The 20,308-nt window shown below is 38.8% G+C and overlaps 1 protein-coding gene across 7 annotated transcripts in view; it reads left to right on the top strand.

Annotated features, from left to right (window-relative positions):
* Positions 1–20,308, top strand: part of ENOX2 (ecto-NOX disulfide-thiol exchanger 2) — a 359,324-nt gene that overhangs the window by 263,889 nt on the left and 75,127 nt on the right. For all 7 annotated transcript variants that reach the window (XM_037037287.1, XM_037037285.1, XM_037037286.1 and 4 more), the window contains one exon: positions 11,287–11,442. In XM_037037287.1, coding sequence (XP_036893182.1) covers positions 11,287–11,442 — 156 coding nt within the window. The remainder of the gene's footprint in view (positions 1–11,286; positions 11,443–20,308) is intronic.

The following is a 20,308-nucleotide window of genomic DNA, read 5'->3' as shown; positions in this document are numbered from 1 at the left end:
TGAAGAGAAAAATATACCAATCTTCAGGAGAAGTCAAACTTTTCATGACCCTTAACACTTTTGTGTGCATGTTTAACATTTTAGTTCTGAAAGAAGTTTTTCATAGGGAACTTCCTGTATAGGGTTATACACTAAGTGAGGTAGTTGAGTGATCTCTAAATCTCGAATGCTGATGTGTAGCCCAGGAGCAGGTGATAGCTTTATTCCCTGATCTGTTGCAAAATGTAAAAGCTAAGAATATAGTGACTTTTTCATGAAGCTGCATTTGCTCAACTAAAAAGACTGTTGTATGACTTTATTCTGAGATAACAGACTTCTTGTATTTTTATTTTAAATGTTTTTTCTTGTACCATGAATGGTACATGGTTACTTTCTGTTATTTTTTCCCACATCTTTTCCTGACAAATTAAGAGGTTGGAAGTGTTAAATAAATGTATATATTAAGTATAGGTAGTTTTATTTAATTTTTATTATATAAGTTTCAGGTATACAACATTATCATTCGACATCTGTATGTACTGCAAAATGATCACCCCCGAAATTCTAGTTACTATTCATCACCATACAATAGAACACTTCTAGCTTTTTGCTACCCCCGACCCTCTTTTCCTCAGATAACTACTGATCTGTTCCATGTATCTACGAGTTTGTGTTTTTGTTTCATTTTGTTTGTTCATTCATTTTTATTCAACTCTAAATCCAGAAATCTAGGAATCACAGATGTAGTCTGATATATCATCTTTAATATCCCTCCAAAGGTGTTCTCATCCCTAGATGAGAGTTGAGAGCATGACCCTGAATCTGTCAAATGTTCTAAAGAAACAAAAACACAGTATAAATAAATAGGAAGGACTAAGGGGAAGATGGGCTAGAAAGGTAGATATTTGTAAAAACTTTATAAGAAAATAAAGCTTCATAGCAACTGCTGGTCAAAATGGCAGAATAGGTAAATGCTCTTTGCCATTTCCCACAACCTCATCAAATTACTCACAGGGATGTGGGTAAACCATAGGGAATATAGTCAATAATATTGTCATAAATATGTATGGTGCCAGTTGGGGTACTGGAAATATCAAGGGGAACTCTATGGAAAGTATATGGTTGTCTAACCAATAAGCTGTACACCTGAAACCAATGCAAAATAAAATGGAAAGATAAAAGATTTTTAAAATTACAACTACACAAAAGAACAACCATCATTGAGACAGCTGGAAATCTAGCTGAACAGGACTCCTGTAACTAAGGATAGAGAGAAGAAGCCATATTAAGACTGGTAGGAGGAGCAGAAACACAGAAAAGGCTGGTCCCACACCTACGTGTAGCAGTTAAAAATTGGAATGGATATTTCAGCAGTAAGGGTGCTCCCTGAGGACCAAGGTGTTATAGGCCCACACTGAGATACCTAGCAGAGTTCCAGTGTCAGGAAGAGAAGTCCCCATAACTTCTGGCTGTAAAAATCAGAAGGGATTGCTGCTAAGTGACACAGAGAGCTACTAGAGTTTTGGGTGTTCCTCTTAAAGGACCCATTCATGGACTTACTTGCTGCCAGACTCAATCATTTTGAACTGTAGCACTGGGACAGAAGCTTGAAAAGCTCAAGGGACATATGGAAAAGAAATGAATTACCTGGCTTCAGGGCAAGGACTAGAGGGGGAGGTAGCTTTCCTCCAGACAGAAGTGCTGATAGGAGCCATTGTTTCTTAGTTGTGCCTTCCTCCCATCCAGCGTGTGTGTGAAGGCAGGTACCATATCTAAGTTTCTGTCAATCTACTAACACTGTTCACCCTGACCTGGAAATTCCCTCAAGCCCCTCCCTACCCAATTATCAGGACCACCAAAGTCACTTCCAGTGGATTTGAAATACAAATGACCTGTCTTGGCTCTTGCTTCAGACTTTCCTAAAATCTCTCAAGGATTCACATACCCCAGGCACAGCATCTGGCCTCAGCATGCTCCATACATCTTACTAAGTGACCCCAAGCCTGGCACTAGTGGCAGCCAGATTCAGTTCAAAGTTTAGCCTCTCCCAGGGAACCCCAGTTCCAACACAAGCAGAAATTATATGCAGATCACTTTGTAGCTCATTCCAGGTGGCTCTGGGCAGAGTAAAAGCAACAGCTGACCCTGGCCTACACCAGAGCCCCTACCCCCAAGAGACACCAAAACTAACTCACTTGGTGGCCAGCTTCAGATCATACCAGAGCATCACCCAACCACCTCTATAATTAATACATCCAAAGGAAGGACTCAGCAAACACCAGAGCCCCTCAAAAATGAATCCTTCTTCCCGGGCTCAGCCCCTGCACAACAGCTCCTCCACTATAGTCACAGCTAGTCCTCACAGCAAGTCAGACTGAGTCCATTGACATGCTAATAACTATCAAGACTCAACTACAATAGGGAGACACATACAACCCACACATGGGACACCCACCTCAGATGACCAGGGAGACAGCACCACTAGACCCCAGAGGATACTTACTGTGTACAGTTACTTTAATAAGATCATGAGATGAGCAACTCTACCTAAAACATAGAAAAAAACACAGGGAGGCAGCCATAATGAGGAGACAAACATAGTCCAAATGAAAAAACAGATCAAAACTCCAGAAACAGAACTAAACAAAATGGAGACAAGCAATCTACCAGATGCAGAGTTCCAAACACTGGTTATAAGGATGCTCAATGAACTCAGTGAGAACTTTATAAAAGAGATAGGAAAAATTAAAAAGTATATAGAAAATTTTAGAAAACTCAGAAATGAAGAATACAGTAACTGAGATGAAGAATACATTAGAAGGAATGAGCAGTGGATTAGATGAAGCAAAGGATCAAATCAGCATTTTGAAAGACAAGGGAGTAGAAAACACCCAATCAGAGCAGCAAAAAGGAAAAAGAATCCAAAATAATGAGGATAGTTTAAGAGGCCTCTAGACAACATCAAGTGTACCAACATTCACATCATAGGGGTACCAGAAGAAGAAAAGAAAAAGCAAGGTATTACCCTGGCTGGTGTAGCTCAGTGGATTGAGCACAGGCCTGCGAACCAGAGGATCGTGGTTCAATTCCCAGTCAGGGCACATGCCTAGGTTGCAGGCCAGTTACCTGCAAGCCAGTTCCCAGCAGGGGATGCACAAAAGGCAACCATACATTGATGTTTCTCTCCCTCTCTTTTTCCCCTCTAAAGATAAATAAATAAATAAAATTTAAAAAAAAGAAAAAGCAAGGTGTTGAAAACCTATTTAAAGAAATAATGACAGAAATCTTCCCTAACATGGTGAAGGAAAGAGACATGCAAATTCAGAGAAGCACAGAGAGGCCCAAACAGAGAGAACCCAAAGTGAAGCACACCAAGGCACTTCAAAATTAAAATGCCAAAAATTAAAGACAATACAGAATCTTAAAAGCAGTAAGAGAAATGCAATTAGTTGCCTTCAAGGGAGCTCCCTTAATTGTGTCAGCTGATTTTTCAACATAAGCTTTGCAAGCTAGAAGGGATAGGTAAGAAATATTCCAAGTGATGAAAAGCAAGAACCTATGACCAAGATCACTCTACCCAGCAAGGCTATCATTTAGAATTGAAGGGCACATAAAGTGCTTCCCAGGCAACGAAAAGCTAAAGGAGTTCATCACCACCAAACCAGTATTACAAGAAATGTTAAAGTGTTCTTTAAGAAGAAAAAGGAAAAGATAGGATCAAAAAGTGAATCATAAAATGGCAATAACAATATACTTATCAATAATTATTTTAATGTAAATGGGTTAAATGCTTCAGTCAAAAGACATAGGATGGCTGAATAGGTAAGAAGACCCATACATATATGTTACCTACAGTAGACCCACTTTAGAATGAAATACACAAAGAGACTGAAAGTAAAGGGATGGAAGAAGATATTTCATACCAAAGAAACAAAAAAACCTGGGGTAACAATGCTTATACCAGACAAATAGACTTTAAAACAAATGGTAAAAGAAGAGAAAAAGAAGGACCCAACAATTCCATTTCTGGGTATTTATTTGCAGAAACCAAAAACAGTAATTCTAAAAGACTTATGCATCCCTAGGTTTATTGAAGCATTATTTACAATAGCCAAAATATGGAAGCAACCTAACTGACCATCAATAGATAAATGGATAAAGAAGAAATGGTACATTTCTACAGTGGAATATTATTCAGCCATAAGAATGAAGTCTTGCCATCTGAAACAACATAGATGGACCTAGATGGTGTCATGCTAAGTGAAATAAGTCAATCAGAGAAAGATGAATGCCATGATTTCACTATTATGTAGAATCTAAAAAACAAAATAAACAAGCAAATAAAACAGAAACAAACTCAGATACTGAGGACATTTTGATGGTTGCCAGATGGGAGAGGGGTTAGGAGGATGGGTGAAAAGGGGGAAAGGATTAAGAAATGCAAATTGCCAGTTATAAAAACAGTCACAGGGATATAAATTACAGCATAGGGAATATAGTCAATAATATCATGATGATTATGTATAATGTCAGATGAGTAATTAGACTTATAGGGTGACCACCTCATAATTTCTATAAATATCTAATCACTAGTTGAACACCTGAAACTAATATATTATATGTCAGTTGTAAATGAAAAATAAAAATTACTTTAAAATTTACCCATGCATGTAAAAGCACACATAGACTCACATATTCATATAGAACTGTAATGGATATGCCCTGATAAATATTGGATTAATATAGATCCTAGAATAATCTTTCCATGTTAATATATTCTGATGGTTTAAATACATGTGTGATATAGTAAATAATATCTAAATTAAAAATGAAGATTTATTGATGGAAATTTGGGATCAAAATCAAGATATTTTGGTAGAATCTTTATGAATTGAAGCTATGACATGCAGCACACCTGAACTCAGTTTGCTGCCTTGTTTGTGTTGTACATGAGCCAGATCCCACCTCAACTTTTCAGCTACCCTGAAACAAAGGTTTTGATGGTGTCCTGGAGAAGCAGGACAGATGCTCATAGATTTTGAGAGTCATTGTGGAAAAATGTGGAAACTTGTGCCCTATTTGCAAAAGTGCTGGTAATAAGTCAAAGATCATCTTAGCTCAGCCAGGCTACCTTTAGAAATCTGTGTTCTCTCTTCAGATTGACTGCCTGAAAAGCCCTTCAAGGATTTTCATAGAGAGAAGGCATTCAGGACTTTAGTGAGTTAAAATTTCTTGATAACCAGGCATAATTCTTAATTTTTCAATGAATTTTCTAGGAATTCTAAAGAAATAATAGCATGTCCGAGAAATGTATACTTGAATTAGAATTATATTTCTTATAAAGTAGCTTAATTATAAATATATGATTAGATCCTATTTGTAATGCTTATTTTAGATTAATCTATGGTTGCATTTTAGTGATTTTACTCCAATTGCAAACTACCTCTCAGTGTTCAAAGGGTCTCCAGAATACATAAAATATTGAAAATGCCCTTATGGCCCTGGGAGGAAATAAATGGGGAGAAACCACAAAGTGCAGGCAGAGCCTTTCTGAGGGTATGGAGGAGCTTCCAGGAAACCAGAACCAGGATCAACTAAAGAAAATGCAAATATAATAAACGTGTCGCTTCTTCCTGTGCTTGTCTTCAGTTCACACATTGCCACAATTCCAACTTCTCCTGTGGGTCAAAGTTGAGTCAGTGGATTTAAAACGAAGGTCTCTGAGTCACCTAACACTGGTTGTGTGTGTGTGTGTGTGTGTGTGTGTGTGTGTAATCTCAACAGGAAATTTTAGGTGTAGTGATAAGCAACCTGAGGTATGCTCTTGGACAGGAACATTTGAAGACCTGATACAGGTTGAATAGGTAGATACAGAACTCGTTCTCACAAAGAGCATCTTTTTTCCTGTGGATCCATGGACTTTGTGGAAAGCAGTGTAGAATACTGATTGAGAGCATGGTTAGTAAAAGCTATCTATTATGTGGCCTTACTGTGTTATCTCTGTGAGCTTCAGTTTCCTCATCTGTAAAATAGGGAATATTAATATTGCCTATTCTTCGGATTGTTGTAGAGATTGAGTGAGGTGATTTGTATAAAACCTGGAAATTCATACACACTCAATTCATGGGTAACAAAATTATGGACACCATCCCCACCCCTGCCACAAAAGTAGAGGTTGCTTTCTACAGAAAGAAAGCCAAAATGAACTGGCCTGCCAGAAAAGGGGTGAACCATAAAATTGGCATGTGTGCTGACTCTATCAGGCATCAAAAATGGGAAATCTCTAAGGTTTCTCATGTTTTGTAGACATCAGTAGTAGTCTTAGCACATCTAGTATAATGTCAACCATCTGGTATTGTTCCAAGTGGCCCTTCCACACAGCAATAGTACAGTGACAACAATTGCTCAAGACAGTGAGTGACTCTGGAGTCCTACTGGGTCCCAAAGAATTTTTCCAATAATCAGAAAAATCATGGTAAGTCTAGTTTGGGTGCTTAGTATACTTTCTATTTTCATTCTTTGAAAATAGCTAATTCTATTAGACACACTCCAGACCCCAAGCATGCAGCATATTTTGCTTACCTGTTACTGTATGACAAACTACAAGTTAGTAACTTAAAATACAATAATTTTATTATATTTTAAGATTATTCTGGATGAAGAATTTGGTTAGGACTCAGATGGGTCTTCTGTTTCATATAGTATCAACTGGAATGCCTGAGGTGTAGCAGGATAGTCTGGAGGTTCCAAGACAACTTTACTTGTAATGGCACCCTGGCAGGGACAGGTAAAACACTGGGCTCACCTGGATCACTCCCTTTCTATTTACACTAAGGTCCTTACCACATGGTCTCTCCGGCTTAGGTGTTGGGTATGATATATGGTGATTTGAAGCTCGCATAGCAAGTATTCCCAGAGATAAGTAGAAATTTTCTATCTTAAGGCTTGAGCCTGAAAACAGATACAATAATCCCTTCTGTCATATTTCATTGGTCAGTTCAGTTCTAGAGCCCATGTAGATTTTCAAAGTGGGTAGGGTATAGACATAACCTTTCAGTGAGAGGAATATCAGAATCTGTATCCACATTTGTTTTATCACACTTACAAAATTAATTATAGAGAGGTATTTTGTTACTCGTCAGTCACGTTTTTCATCACACTTGCTTTACCTTGTGCATGCAATTAAAGTAATTCATTAAAAACAATTGTCATACTACATTGAGTGGCAGTGCAGTGGTTAAGAACATTAAAGTTAGACTAACCTGACTTTGAATCCTAGGTCTGCCTCTTAATCGCTATGTAACCTTGGGCAAGTAACTAAACCTCTCTGAGCACCAGTATCTTTATCTATAAAATGAAGAAGAATACCTAGCTTACAGGTCTTTTAGAACAAGATTATATAAAATGCTTAACACAATGCCTAGCACTTTGTAAGCACTCAATAAACAATTATAGCGATGATAATTATTGATGATAACAGCATTGTCACTGATTGCTTGACTTTTTCCAAACTAAACTATGAAGTCAAGGATTTTGTCTTAATCATTTCTCCAACCCCAACACCTGGTAGAGCGCTTGGCATCCTAATATTGAGTAGATGGACAAATGGATAACTGAACTACAGCATAGAAATGTCATTTGCTTCCATTTTAACTCCCTAACTCAGATATGTACAGAGAATGGAGAATGACAATAATGCTAGGTAACTAACTACTCTAGGTTGAGTAAGTGCAAGTTGCTAGGCAGCAGAAAGGCTTAAAGCTACACTGAAACATTACATGATTTTAACTCTGTGGAGCAAGCTGGCCCAAATAACACCACAGCATTTGCAGCATTTCCAGTAAGCTGGGATTTTCGGAAGTACATGATTCAGAAGAAGGAATACAAACCAACATTTTATGACACTATGCCAATGGCTATGCCAAGAGTCAAGAAGGCAGTAGAGAAAGGGGGCTAGAAGAAGAAATGGTAAAAGCAAGACAGAACAGGGTATTTATTGGGAAAAAGGAGTTTGGAGGAATACCTCTTGGCCTTTCCACAGTGCCTTATAAAGACATTTAAAATCTCCTTCAGAAGATTAAATTCCTAACATAAAATTGTTGGACTTCTTTGATTTTTCAGGTTCTACAGTATTTGTATGAGGCCCATGGTTTATAATGGGTATTTTCTTAATTAGCATTGGAAATTCACATCTCCTTTGCTATTTAATGGTTGAAAACAAAGAAAAGAAATAATCAATGGGCTAGGATAGGAATCTTTGAAATGTCAGGTGCAACTTGCCCTCTAGCAAGCCCTGCTGGGCAGTATAGCCTGTGGGACTCTTGACATATTGAACGCCAAGGGAAAAAAAGGAGTTTATCTACTCTGGCTTTAGCCACATGTCATGAATACATTTGCCTTTAAATGAATTTCATAAAATATTAATGTAATCATACCAAACAGCAGAGTGGTGGGTACATTAGTCAGGAGTTATATTTATCCTGTGTATTTGCTTTTTGTTTGTCTCCATTTATTAGTAGACAGTACATAGAGACAGGCATTTCTTTCTTAGTCAAAGTGGCAGAACTTGTTTATTGAACTGATGTTTCTGTAATCTGTGGTAGGGTAGAGTTGTGAGTGAGTGACAGAGCTTTATGAATAGCAATGAGGAGGTAGACAGAACAATAATAGGAAGACAAACATTGCAGTTGGAGGGAAAATAGAGAGTATTGTTTAGTTGGCATACTATCTAATCTAATCTTTTGCCACTGAAAATTAGCAGTTTGTAAATGGGTGAAGTAATGTTAACAATTTTTACAAAATCTTATACATAAAGAATGAAATTTTCCAAAGACTTAAATGGCATTCTTAACCACAGTGCTTTTATTCTACAGCATAGGAACAGAGCGTCAGGGACCTTAAGTTCCCCACAATGGAAAGGAAGACCTGGACCCCAGTCTCCATCTGCCTAGAGCTTGAAATATACAATACAATCACAAACATTTGAGGAATGTGGGAATGAATGCCTGAAAAAGTGAATTTATTAGTGTGTGTATACATGTTTTGAATGAAAAGAAGGAAAGTTACCTATCAGGACTGCTACCTATCAAGCTAGAGGTTTCCTTATCTGTTCTGTGCTTTCACCCTTTGAGATAAATGTCATTATTTACCCCCACTTTATCAAAAAGGGAATGGAGGCACACAGATTTTAAGAAACCTTCCTCAAGGTCATATAACTAATATGTGGGGGAGAGTAGGAATACAACAGCTACAGGGAAGACGGGAAGGAGTATGTGTGTATATATGCATGTTAGGTAAGGTAACATTGGAAAACTAAAGGTAATTTTTTCAGAAAAAATAACATTTTCTTTTGGAAAAAAATTTTTTTCTTCCCATATATGTCTAGGGTCTTGACATCTCAGTATGACATATATGTGAGAGGATGGGGGATGCCCTAGCTCTCTTGGTCTGACTTGGAATGGGAGATGTCCATGTGTCATCCACCTGCCTATCTGCCTAGTTGCAAGATTCCCTCTCACTGGGCTCATTATACCTGAAGTTCTGCTCTTGTAGGAACCACAGACTCTTCCCACTGCTTAGATCTACTTTCAGTATCTTAGAGACCCACCCTGGGAATTCAGAGCAACCTTGAGGATATGCTTACAGGCATTGCCCCTCAGACCTGTGTGTTGAACAGAGTAAAGATTTCAGGCATAGGCCCTGCTATGCTAATGCGGCTGCCTCTATATTATCAGACCTCTTTAGCCAATACTTTGTTTGCAGTCTACCATGTATTCTACAGCACAGGGCAGAGGTGAGAGGTGGGAAAATAAAGAAGTAGAATGCACACCCTTCTCTCAAAGAACTTGCATTTGGATACAGAGACAAAATGTAAACAGTAAAGTCAGTACCACCTTTAGAGCCAGGCAAGCAGGGCCCCTGCCCTGGGCCAATACCTCAGGGGAACTCATTCCTCGGAGTGACTGTTTTCTTAAGTCCCCTTCCAGAACTGAGCACTGGCCAAGTAGGCAGTGCCATCAGGGTAGTTCCTCAAGTCCAGAGCAGGTTCTATGTATTTTTGTTTAATCTCAAAAAGCACCTTTCTTGAAATTTTTGAAGTTTCCCTCCAGTGTCTAGAATTGACCAGGGCTTGCACACTCATCTAAGCAAGGATCCCTGATCTCAGACTCAATCTATATGAACACCAGTTTCCATGTCTCCCCTTTGGGGTACTTTCCAGCCCTCTATTCCATACTTTCCAGCCCTCTATTCCACATGTGGAGTCCACTAGATGCCCTCAAGGAGTCTCAACTAATGCCTATGGAGTCCTCATAGAGGCTTGGTTCCAGGAGAGCAGCTTCGCAAGTAAATCAATCCAGCTGCCTGCTATGCTATTTCTTTCATGGTATTGCATAAGATTGTGCCAACAGAATAGTGTTGACACTGATTTGGAGTGAATCAAATTTTGTATAAAGATGAGCCCCACAAAAAAATACTTGATTAGGCACCCTCAATTCCCTAAATGAAACAAAGGATGACATAAAATAAAATTCAGTGGCAACATTTGTAGAGAAAATGGTTATTAGATAGAGTTGAGCAATAACCACAATTACCTGGAAAGGGTATTTCAGGAAGGTTGGGCCTTAAGCCAGGCCTGTGGGCATGGGGAGAATTTGGGGAGGCTCAGATGATTCCACACAGGGAGAACAACAACAGCAAAGGCACAGAGAATAGTTATTTATGGAGCATTTTCCGTTGTGCATTATGCTAAGCACATTACATTCATCATTTTGTTTATTCCTCACAGCTCCCTATAAGGTAAATGGAATTAACCCTATTTTGCAAATGAGGAAGTAGAGGTTCAAAAAATTCATTCTGCTAAGCAAATAGTGGAACTAGGACCCAGGTCTTCCTCATCCCCAAAACTCTATGCTCTTAATACTGTCCTATACTGCAAAAAGTCAAGAAGTGTTACAAGGGATAGCAGCAATCCTTATCTGAATGAAGTGGAGGTTATGTGTTGGGAACCACTAGAAGGCAAGACCATCAGAGAAGGCACAGTCATATTATAAAAGGCCTTGGATGTCAAAATGAGATGTAGAGGCAAATAGGCACTGGTAAAACATAACCAAAAAGCCCTATCTCAAAAGGAAAATGTATGCATATAGTATAATATTTAAAACCTGGTAATGTTAATACCATGTATTCTTAAATATGCTGCCCCTGTGTTAGAGAGACCTTTGGTATAAAGCTTATAAGGTAACATTATGCCTCTATTTGACTTGGCCTGGTGTCATTTATTGTTCTCTGTTTCCTTTCCTTTTTTAGACTTTGATCCTGCTCTTGGAATGATGACTGGAATTCCACCAATAACTCCAATGATGCCTGGCTTGGGAATAGTACCTCCTCCAATTCCACCAGATATGCCAGTAGTAAAAGAGATCATACACTGTAAAAGCTGCACACTTTTCCCTCCAAATCCAAGTAAGATTCTGCTTTTTCTCTACATAAATCACAATGTTTTGTTTTCTAGGAAAACTTCCTTCTTTTTCAAAAGAATATCCAAGAGCTTCATAGATGTATGTAAAGAAGTTTCACCTAAAAGACAGAATACAGGAAAATTTTCACCTTACTAGGCAAGGCTGAATTTTGTGCACAGAGCAGTAGATTTCTGTGTGCTGGTTGTGTTACAAATGATAAAATGTATTTTTAATGTCATCTACTAAGGGATTCAAGTGTGTTAGTAAAGAAGGAAGTACCTGACACAATTGCTCAACACTCATTTGCAGGCTCTCTTTTTCATAACTGGCTTACATCCTGATGATGGCAGAAATAGAGTATGTTCTGAGCCTGCCTGAGGCACACAAGAATATAAATTTGGTGCCAAAAATTCTACAGTGCTACCAGTTACTCACACATCAGTCAAACTGTTGTAATTCAACTGATGGGCTGCAGTAGACAGTGAGGTCAAGTTTAACTTACCATGAGGGCAAGAGGAATATTGAGTCTAGTTAAAACTACCTGTAGCTATTCAGTAAATGCAATTCATGTGGAAATAATCTAGGTATATATCTTGTCGGTAACTAATAGGTTTCTCCTTAGACTCTTAAAAATATCTGCAAAGATATGGTACCTATTTTTCAGTTTAAATGTAACAGCAATAATAATTGACTCAGTTTTTTTCATAACTATTTGAGATTTTATATTTCTTTAAATCATCAAAAGTCACATCTTCAAGCTTCCAGTCAAGATGAAGGTGTAGGTAGACACACCTCACCTCATTGCACAAGTATAAGAAAGAACAGAACTGCCAGAAAATCACCTAGAAAAACACCCAGAACTGTACGAAAGACCAACAACCTAGGATTTAAAGAAGCTATATTCATCCAGATGGGTAGGCGGGGCAGAGAGCACTCAGTATGGCAGCAGTGAGTGGGGTTGGGGGTGGGCGGAGAGGTGGAGAGGCAGTTTGGCACAATGGGCCACCCCACATTCACATGTGGTATATAAAAATCAGGGGGTTACCTTGTGAATGAGTGAGCAAGCCTAGCCCAAGGCCACACTGCACAGCCCAGGGCTCCAGCACTGGGGAAAAGCAAGCCTCATAACTCTGGCTGTAAATCCAGTAGGGGTTGGGGTAGTAGAAGACACTGCCAGTTTCTCAGAAAAGCCTGGAACATATACAAACCCACCCACCATCAGACCTACAACCAGGACAGAAGCTCAAGGGGCACCAGTCATACACAGGAAGTAGATGAAGTGACTAGAAATGTGGTGAGAGCCAAACAAGCCCCCAGAAGTCAGCCTGCAGCAGCATTGTTCCCTCTTTGACTCCTCCCACACACACAGAGCCACAGTTGCCCTGCCCTGGTGAATACCCATGGCTCTGCCCCATACAACTTAACAGATGCACTAAAATGGAATGAAAGCGGCTCTACCTAGTACACAAACACAGGGAGGCTTCCAAAACCAGGAAACAAAGAAATGCAATCCAAATGAAGAAACAGAACCCCAGAAAAGGAACTAAGTGATGAAGAGATAGCCAACCTATCAAGTGCAGAGTTCAAAACACTGGTGGTCAGAATGCTCAAAGATCTCATTAAATATAGCAAAAGCGTAAGGGAAGAAATGAAGGCTATACTAAGTGAAATAAAGAAAAATCCACAGGAAACCAACAGCGAAGGGAAGGAAGCCAGGATTCAAACCAATGATAGAACATAAGGAAGAAATAAACATCCAACCAGAGTAAAATTTATAAAACAAGAATTTAAAAAAAAATTAGAGTTTAAGAAGGCTCTGGGACATCTCCAAAAGTGCCAACATCCTAATGATAGGGATGCTAGAAAAAGAAGAGGAAGAGCAAGAAACTGAAAACTTATTTGAAAAAAAAAATAGCGAAGGAGAACTTCCCTAATTTGGTAAAGGAAATAAACGTACAAGTCCAGGAAGCACAGAGAATCCCAAACAAGTTGGACCCAAAGAGGTCCACACCAAGACACATCATAATTAAATGTCAAAGATTAAAAATAAAGAAAGAATCTTAAAAGCAGCAAAAGAAAGGCAGAGTTATTTACAAAAGAGTTCCCATGAGACTATCAGCTCAGTTCTCAAAAGAAACTTTGCATGCAAGAAGGGACTGGTAAGAATTATTCAAAATGATGAAAAGCAAGAACCTACAACCAACATTAGTCCATGCAGCAAAGCTATCATTTAAAATTGAAGAAGAGATAAAGTGCTTCCCAGACAAGGTAAAAGCTAAAGGAGTTTTTCCTCACCAAGCCCTTATTATATGAAATGTTAAAGGGACTTATTTAGTAAAAAGACAAAGACCAAAACTATAAACATTAAAATGACAAAAACTCACAACTGTCAACAACTGAATCTAGACATCAAAAACAAACTAAGCATACAACTAGAATGTGAATAGAATCATAGATATGGAGATTGTTTGGAAGGTTATTAGCTGGGACAGGGAAGGGAAGAATGGGGGAAAGGTATAAGGATTTAGAAGCATAATTGGGTAGGTACAGAATAGACAGGGGGAGGTTAAGAACAATAGTCAATGGAGAAGCCAAAGAACTTAAATGCATGACCCATGGACATGAACTAAGGCGGGGGAATCCCTGGAGGGAAGGGGGAACCAGTGTGAAACGGGGCAAAGAGGAAAATTGGGGCAACTGTAATAGCATAATCAATAAAACATACTTTTAAAGTTACATGTTCACATTCATGTAACCCAAGCCTCATCAAAGCTTCTTCCACAGTTCTAGTGGTACTGGGTAGCCTACTTAAGGGGGCACCACTACAGTACTAAGATATTAAAATTGTTTGTTAAGGGAAAAACTCAGGGGTCCAGGCCATAGATCAAATGAACTTACCTAACACAATAAACATGAACCTTTGACATGTGACTTCAGACAACTATTTCATCTCCTATCTTACATAAGAACCAGTTACTCATCGAATTAGAACCTGGCAGAGATGCAGAATGTATTTAGTATGGTCTGTTCATAACTGAGAGGATTTTAGAATCAGTCAGGGTTGGTTGAACAAATCATCCTAGCTTCTCTTACTAGTGAAAAATGTTGTTAGTACCGTCTTCCAAGCTTTGAACTTGTTTGTCAGCAGGGACTTCCTTCCAGACCAATAATAAATTTAGGAAACTAGCACCTCAGAGGATCAAATTAGGAGGGATAGCATATCACGGAAGAATTGGGAAATGAAGAATAAGATGGTCCTAGTAGGCCTTACCTGCCAGTTCATGTGGCTATTTCTAGTTTGTGTTTAATGCCTAGGTGAATGAGTGACATTGCTGTACTATTGTCTCATACTCTTAGTGTCACTGTTCCCACAAATGGACAAAACACTTTTTCCCTTTCTTTCAGTGAGGTACTTTTATAGTAGAGAAAGCTGTGCATCCCCTACACTACCTTTTTTCACTTCAAGGCCATGAATTTAGGCATTGCAATGTGAAAAACCTCCTGCTTATATAAAGGTAGAATCCTTCTGTTTTAGCCATTCATTTATCACATTATTAATCTGTACTAGGCTTTCATAGTCTTAATCAAGTCTAGTCTAACCAGATGGCTCATAACCTGTAATGTCTGCATAGGGTGCAAGGGATGACTTCGCAGTACATTCAGTTCCTGAATTTAGAAATAATAGCTCAGATACCTGTGTATAACAACACATAGACCTCATTGTTGAGCAGTGTTTAGTTGAATATAGGAATATATAGCTTAAAGAGTCTCTGATTGTTTATAGTTTCTAGTAAAGGAAACAGAAATTTCTCATGTGAAACAAAAATCTTTGTTGAGAAAGATTTCTTAGATGCACTTAGATGAGAAATCAAGTGCATTTATCTTTTCCCACCTACAGCCATTCCTCCTTAGTTCTGAGTTGGAAGGACTGCAGTGCAAGAGGGAAGCGTTTTACCTTCACAACTTAATCCTTTAGAACTTCAGCTTTGTTTTAATAATGCTGACAAGACAATTAGTACCAGTAAAGTGGTGGTTTCTGGGAAGAAGCCTGGCTTTGGAACAGAATTCAAAAAGTAACACCCCTGAAACAGTTTAAAGTAAACTGGTGTTCTATTTCTTTTAGAACTTTAATTTTGTTTAAAGGGTGCTCAGTTTAATTGAGTGGAGAAAATACTAATGCCTGCCTTAATTCTCTGCTAAAATCATGGCAAACATGCCTTTTTTGTGTGAACAGCCCCAAGATTTTGTCGTGGTGAGATGGGAAGAACAGTTAAGACAGGAAAAGCAGGGATTTGGTCTGATTGAATCCCTCATCTTCTCCAGAGCCCACCGAGCCAGTCTGATAAAGCCTTGATTATAAATCCCAGTACTCACTCAATATGCCTGTCTCCAGTATATTCTCTTTAACTCAGTGGCCTTTCAGCAACAAGATCATGTGATTTTAGGGGCTCTTTATGCACCTGTGTAGTGCGCTTCTGTTTTGTCTCTTCATTAGAAAGTATCTTTAGCTTCAATTTCTTCTCCTCTCTCCCACCTGACATTCCATCCAGCTGCCTGTCACATATACAGAACCCCAAAAGTCATAGGGCTACCATTAACCATAAATTCAGAGTCCAACTTGACTCCAAATGCCTTTCTCTGATCTGCTTCGTGTTTCGTCACGTTTCTACTTACCACTTACCCATCCTTCAGTTAAGTTCAACTACTTTCTTATCTTACACAGTTTTCCAGCTCAACTCCAAGTCTGAGCTTTCCTGGAACACTTCCATGTAGAAGGTACCAAAAATATAACAGTAGTTAATAATTCATCACCCTAATGCATTTCCATTTAAATATTGGGCACTAAATCCAATGGATACTTTTTAGTCTTTAAATCACTTTATCTGTCTGCTACATTTAGTATGTGACCCCTTCATCCTTCTTGAAACATAAGGTCATTTGACTGTGTAAGAATGAATGAGACTACCAGAGATATTATATAGATCAAGAGGGAACACAACCAGACAGAACACCCTGAGGAACTCCAACATTTCAAAATTTAAAGAAGTAAGAGTATTTTGTATTTGTGTACACCCCTTAGCAGCAAAAGTCCTCAAAGGACTTAATCTTTCAGATTTTTCTCTTCTCTCTCAAATCTTCATTTACAGCACAGGGATATCCAACCTTTTGGTGTCTCTACAACACACTGGAAGAAGAGTTGTCTTGAGCTACACATTAAGTACCTTGTGACACATAACCACACAAAAAATCTCATAATGCTTTAAGTAAATTTACAATTTTGCGCTGGGCCATTCATAGCCATCCTGAGCCTCATGTGGCCTATGGGCCACAGGTTGGACACCCCTGAGGGATTCTTTTGCCCCACCTCTCTTCCAAAATGTCCCTTGTATAAGGATACTAGTAACCTTATAATACTAAATCCAGTGGTCAATTCTCAGTTCTCTTTCTAACTGACCTGACAGCCATATATGATACAGTTGATTACTCCTTTCTCATTGATAAACTCTTCTTTTGGCTTCCAGGAAAACTATTGGTGTTCCTGCCATCACACTGGTTTGTCCTTCTCAGTCTCTTTTGCTTATAGTCTTCTGTTCTCCCTGACTTCTTATAATTGGGGAGCCCCATGGCTCAGTCCTTGGACCGTCCCCATCTACACTCATACCTTTGATGATCTCATCCAATCTCATGGCTGCAAAACTATCTATATGCCAATAACCCTAATTTATGTTTTTAGCTCAGACCTTGTCTCTGAACCTGAAATTTATATTCAACTGCCTATCTGTTATCTCCACTTAGATATGAAGTAGACATCACAACTTAATATGTTCAAAACAAAACTCCTAATCTTTGCCCCCAAACCTTTTCCACTAGCAACCTTCTCCATCTCAGATAGTGACAACTCCATCCTTGAAGTTGCTCTTGTCAAAACTTAAAGGTCATCACCCTGGTTAGTGCAGTTCAGTGGATTGAGTGCCAGCCTGCAAACTAAAAGGTCACTGGTTCGATTCCCAGTCAGGGCACATGTGTGGGTTGTGGGCCAGGTCCCCACTTGGGGTGTGTGAGAGGCAACTGATCAATGTATCTCTTGCACATTGATGTTTCTCTCACTCTCTTTCTCCCTTCTCACTAAAAATAAATAAAATCTTTAAAAAATAATTAATAAAAGGAAAGCTTAAAGTTTGTTCTTACCTCTTTCCCTCACATACCATATTTAATCTGTTAGAAAACTCTTACCATGTCTATGTTTAGAAAGGTCTACCATTAAATAGCCATGAAATCTTTTGTAAGTAACTTAACCCTTCTGATCTAGATTAGGAAAAATCAGTTTTGGTCTAAAAATGCAATGGGTCAAACTAGACTTGGAGCTGACTGTGCACTAATGTACTAAAGATAAATGGTGAGTGAGTATTCCATTGCCCTCCAAGCAACATCCTCTGATTCCCAGGAGTCAGACATATGGCAAAAGAAAGCTTTCTAGATCACAGTTACTTTTTCCCCCCACAGAGTGGCTATCAGAGGTTTACTGCATTCTCAGTCAGCAGTTCTCAGTTGCTCGTATAAAAGGGCAGTGCCATCTCTCCAAAAAATTCAATTTTGCCAAGATTTTTACTCCAACTAATGGACCTCCTCTAAGGAGAGGTTACATTTTGAGTCTACTGTGAAATGATAGCACATGTGGAATAAATGATGGAATATCATCTTCTATTTTTGTCCAGACATATGGGAAAGAACCCATGAGCCAGAAAAGAGCAATTGTTTTCATTTTACCATCTCAAAACAGGCCCACCTCATTGATTTTGGTTCCTAGAACTGGGTTCTATAAACAAAATTTGAGGAAGTTAGTAAATAGAAAATTAATAAAGATTTGCCACCTTCTGATTATTTACAGTTAGTTGAGATTACACTAAAATATACCTGACCCTGCTGCTTGTCTAGGGGGCCCTCAAGTCTTGAGCTGTCTACTAAAATCAACTAAAAGATTTGTAATATGTAAATTCTGGCAAGCCAGTTGAGTGATCTGTGGTGCTCCTTTGAAAAGCAAGGTGCAAGTTGCTAGTAGGTCCTCTAAGCTGCTCCCTGCCTCACATATCAACAGTGACTCTGATTTTAATGCTGATTGCCTCAACACAGCTCCCCAGCATAGGTGCTTAGTTGTAATTATAATTGCTAGAAGCTCCTCCTTTTCCATTACCAGAGATTAGAGTTCTTTATACTCCCAGTTATCTTGGATCATTTTACACGAAAGTTTTCCATCCAGAGTGGTGAAACTGCTGTTAAAAGGGCTGTTAAAAGAGCTTAATACCTTACCTGATTAAAAGCTTAGCACTTTGAATTTGTTCTCCTATGGAGTTATCATTGCTGTGCCAAGATCACTCTATTTCAGTGGGATTAGAAAATCAGGCCCAAACAAGAAAGTGCTTTGAGCTATTAATTAAAGAACAAGTACTATCCATTAAGGAAGATAGTATAGCCTATTGCCTTCTTGGTGGCATACACCTAAATCTCAGCAAATGCTATCAAACAGGCTTTCTACATTTACCCAAGGAAAATAAATAAATCCCTAACATTCTTGACACTACACTTAGTACCTTTTATGCTCCTTTACTTACCAGTCACCACAGAATAATGACAGTATCTAAACAGGTAATGACTTCATCACACAATTTTTAAGTCCCACAAATGTAGTCAGGGGAAAGAGCCTTTGTATTTACAGTGTTGCATGTAACTGCATCAGTAAAGACGTTCCTAAGAGTCCATCAACGGACCTAAGGCAGACCTAACTAAGCAAAATCAAATAACATAAAAAGGTGATTATTTCTTCACAAAAAGATTCTTTACCATCAAATTCCTTTATTTTATTTTATTTTTATTTTTTTAATGTATTTTTTATTTTTTTTATTTAACTCTTGTTCAAGTACAGTTTTCTTTCTTGTATTCCCAGCCATGCCCCCCGCAGTGCTCCCCACCTCCCTCCCATCTCTGCCCCCGACCTTAGTTATTGTCCATGTGTCCTTTATACTTGTTCATGTGAGTTCTTCCCCTTTTCCCCTGTGATTCTCTCCCCTCTCACCTCTGGACCCTGTCAGCACGTTCTGTATTTCAGTGTCTTTGGTTACATTTTGCTTGCTTATTTGTTTTGTTGTTTAGATTCCTGTTAAAGGTGATATCATATGGTATTTGTCTTTCACTGCCTGGCTTATTTCGCTCAGCATAATGCTTTCCAGTTCCATCCATGATCTTGCAAAGGATAGGAGCTCCTTCTTCCTTTCTGCAGCATAGAATTCCACTGTGTAAATGTACCATAGTTTTTTGATCCAGTCATCGACCGATGGGCATTTAGGTTGCTTCCAACTCTTGGCTATTGTAAATTGTGCTGCTGTGAACATTGGGGTGCATAGGTTCTTTTGGATTGGTGTTTCAGGGTTCTTAGGATATACTCCTAGCAGTGGAATTGCTGGGTCAAAAGGCACGTCCATTTTTAGTTTTCTTAGAAAATTCCATACTGCTTTCCATAGTGGTTGTACCAGTCTGCAATCCCACCAACAGTGAACTAGAGTCCCCTTTTCCCCACAACCTCTCCAACACTTGTTGTTTGTTTCTTCGTTCATGGTAGCCATTCTGACTGGTGTTAAGTGGTATCTCATTGTGGTTTTGATTTGCATCTCTCTGATACCTAGTGATATCCAGCATCTTTTCATGGGTCTCTGAATCCTCTATATGTCCTCCTTGGCGAAGTGTCTGTTGAAGTCCTTTGCCCATTTTTTAATTGGGTTGCTCGTCTTCTTTGAGTAGAGTCGTGTGAGTTCTTTGTATATTTTGGAGATTAAACCTTTGTCTGAGGTGTCATTGGCAAATATGTTTTCCCAAAC

Source organism: Sturnira hondurensis, unplaced genomic scaffold (genome assembly GCF_014824575.4).
Source record: "Sturnira hondurensis isolate 20B ecotype Veracruz unplaced genomic scaffold, ASM1482457v3 Scaffold0022910, whole genome shotgun sequence".
Classification (NCBI taxonomy): domain Eukaryota; kingdom Metazoa; phylum Chordata; class Mammalia; order Chiroptera; family Phyllostomidae; genus Sturnira; species Sturnira hondurensis.
This window is presented reverse-complemented; position numbering and strand designations above follow the sequence as displayed.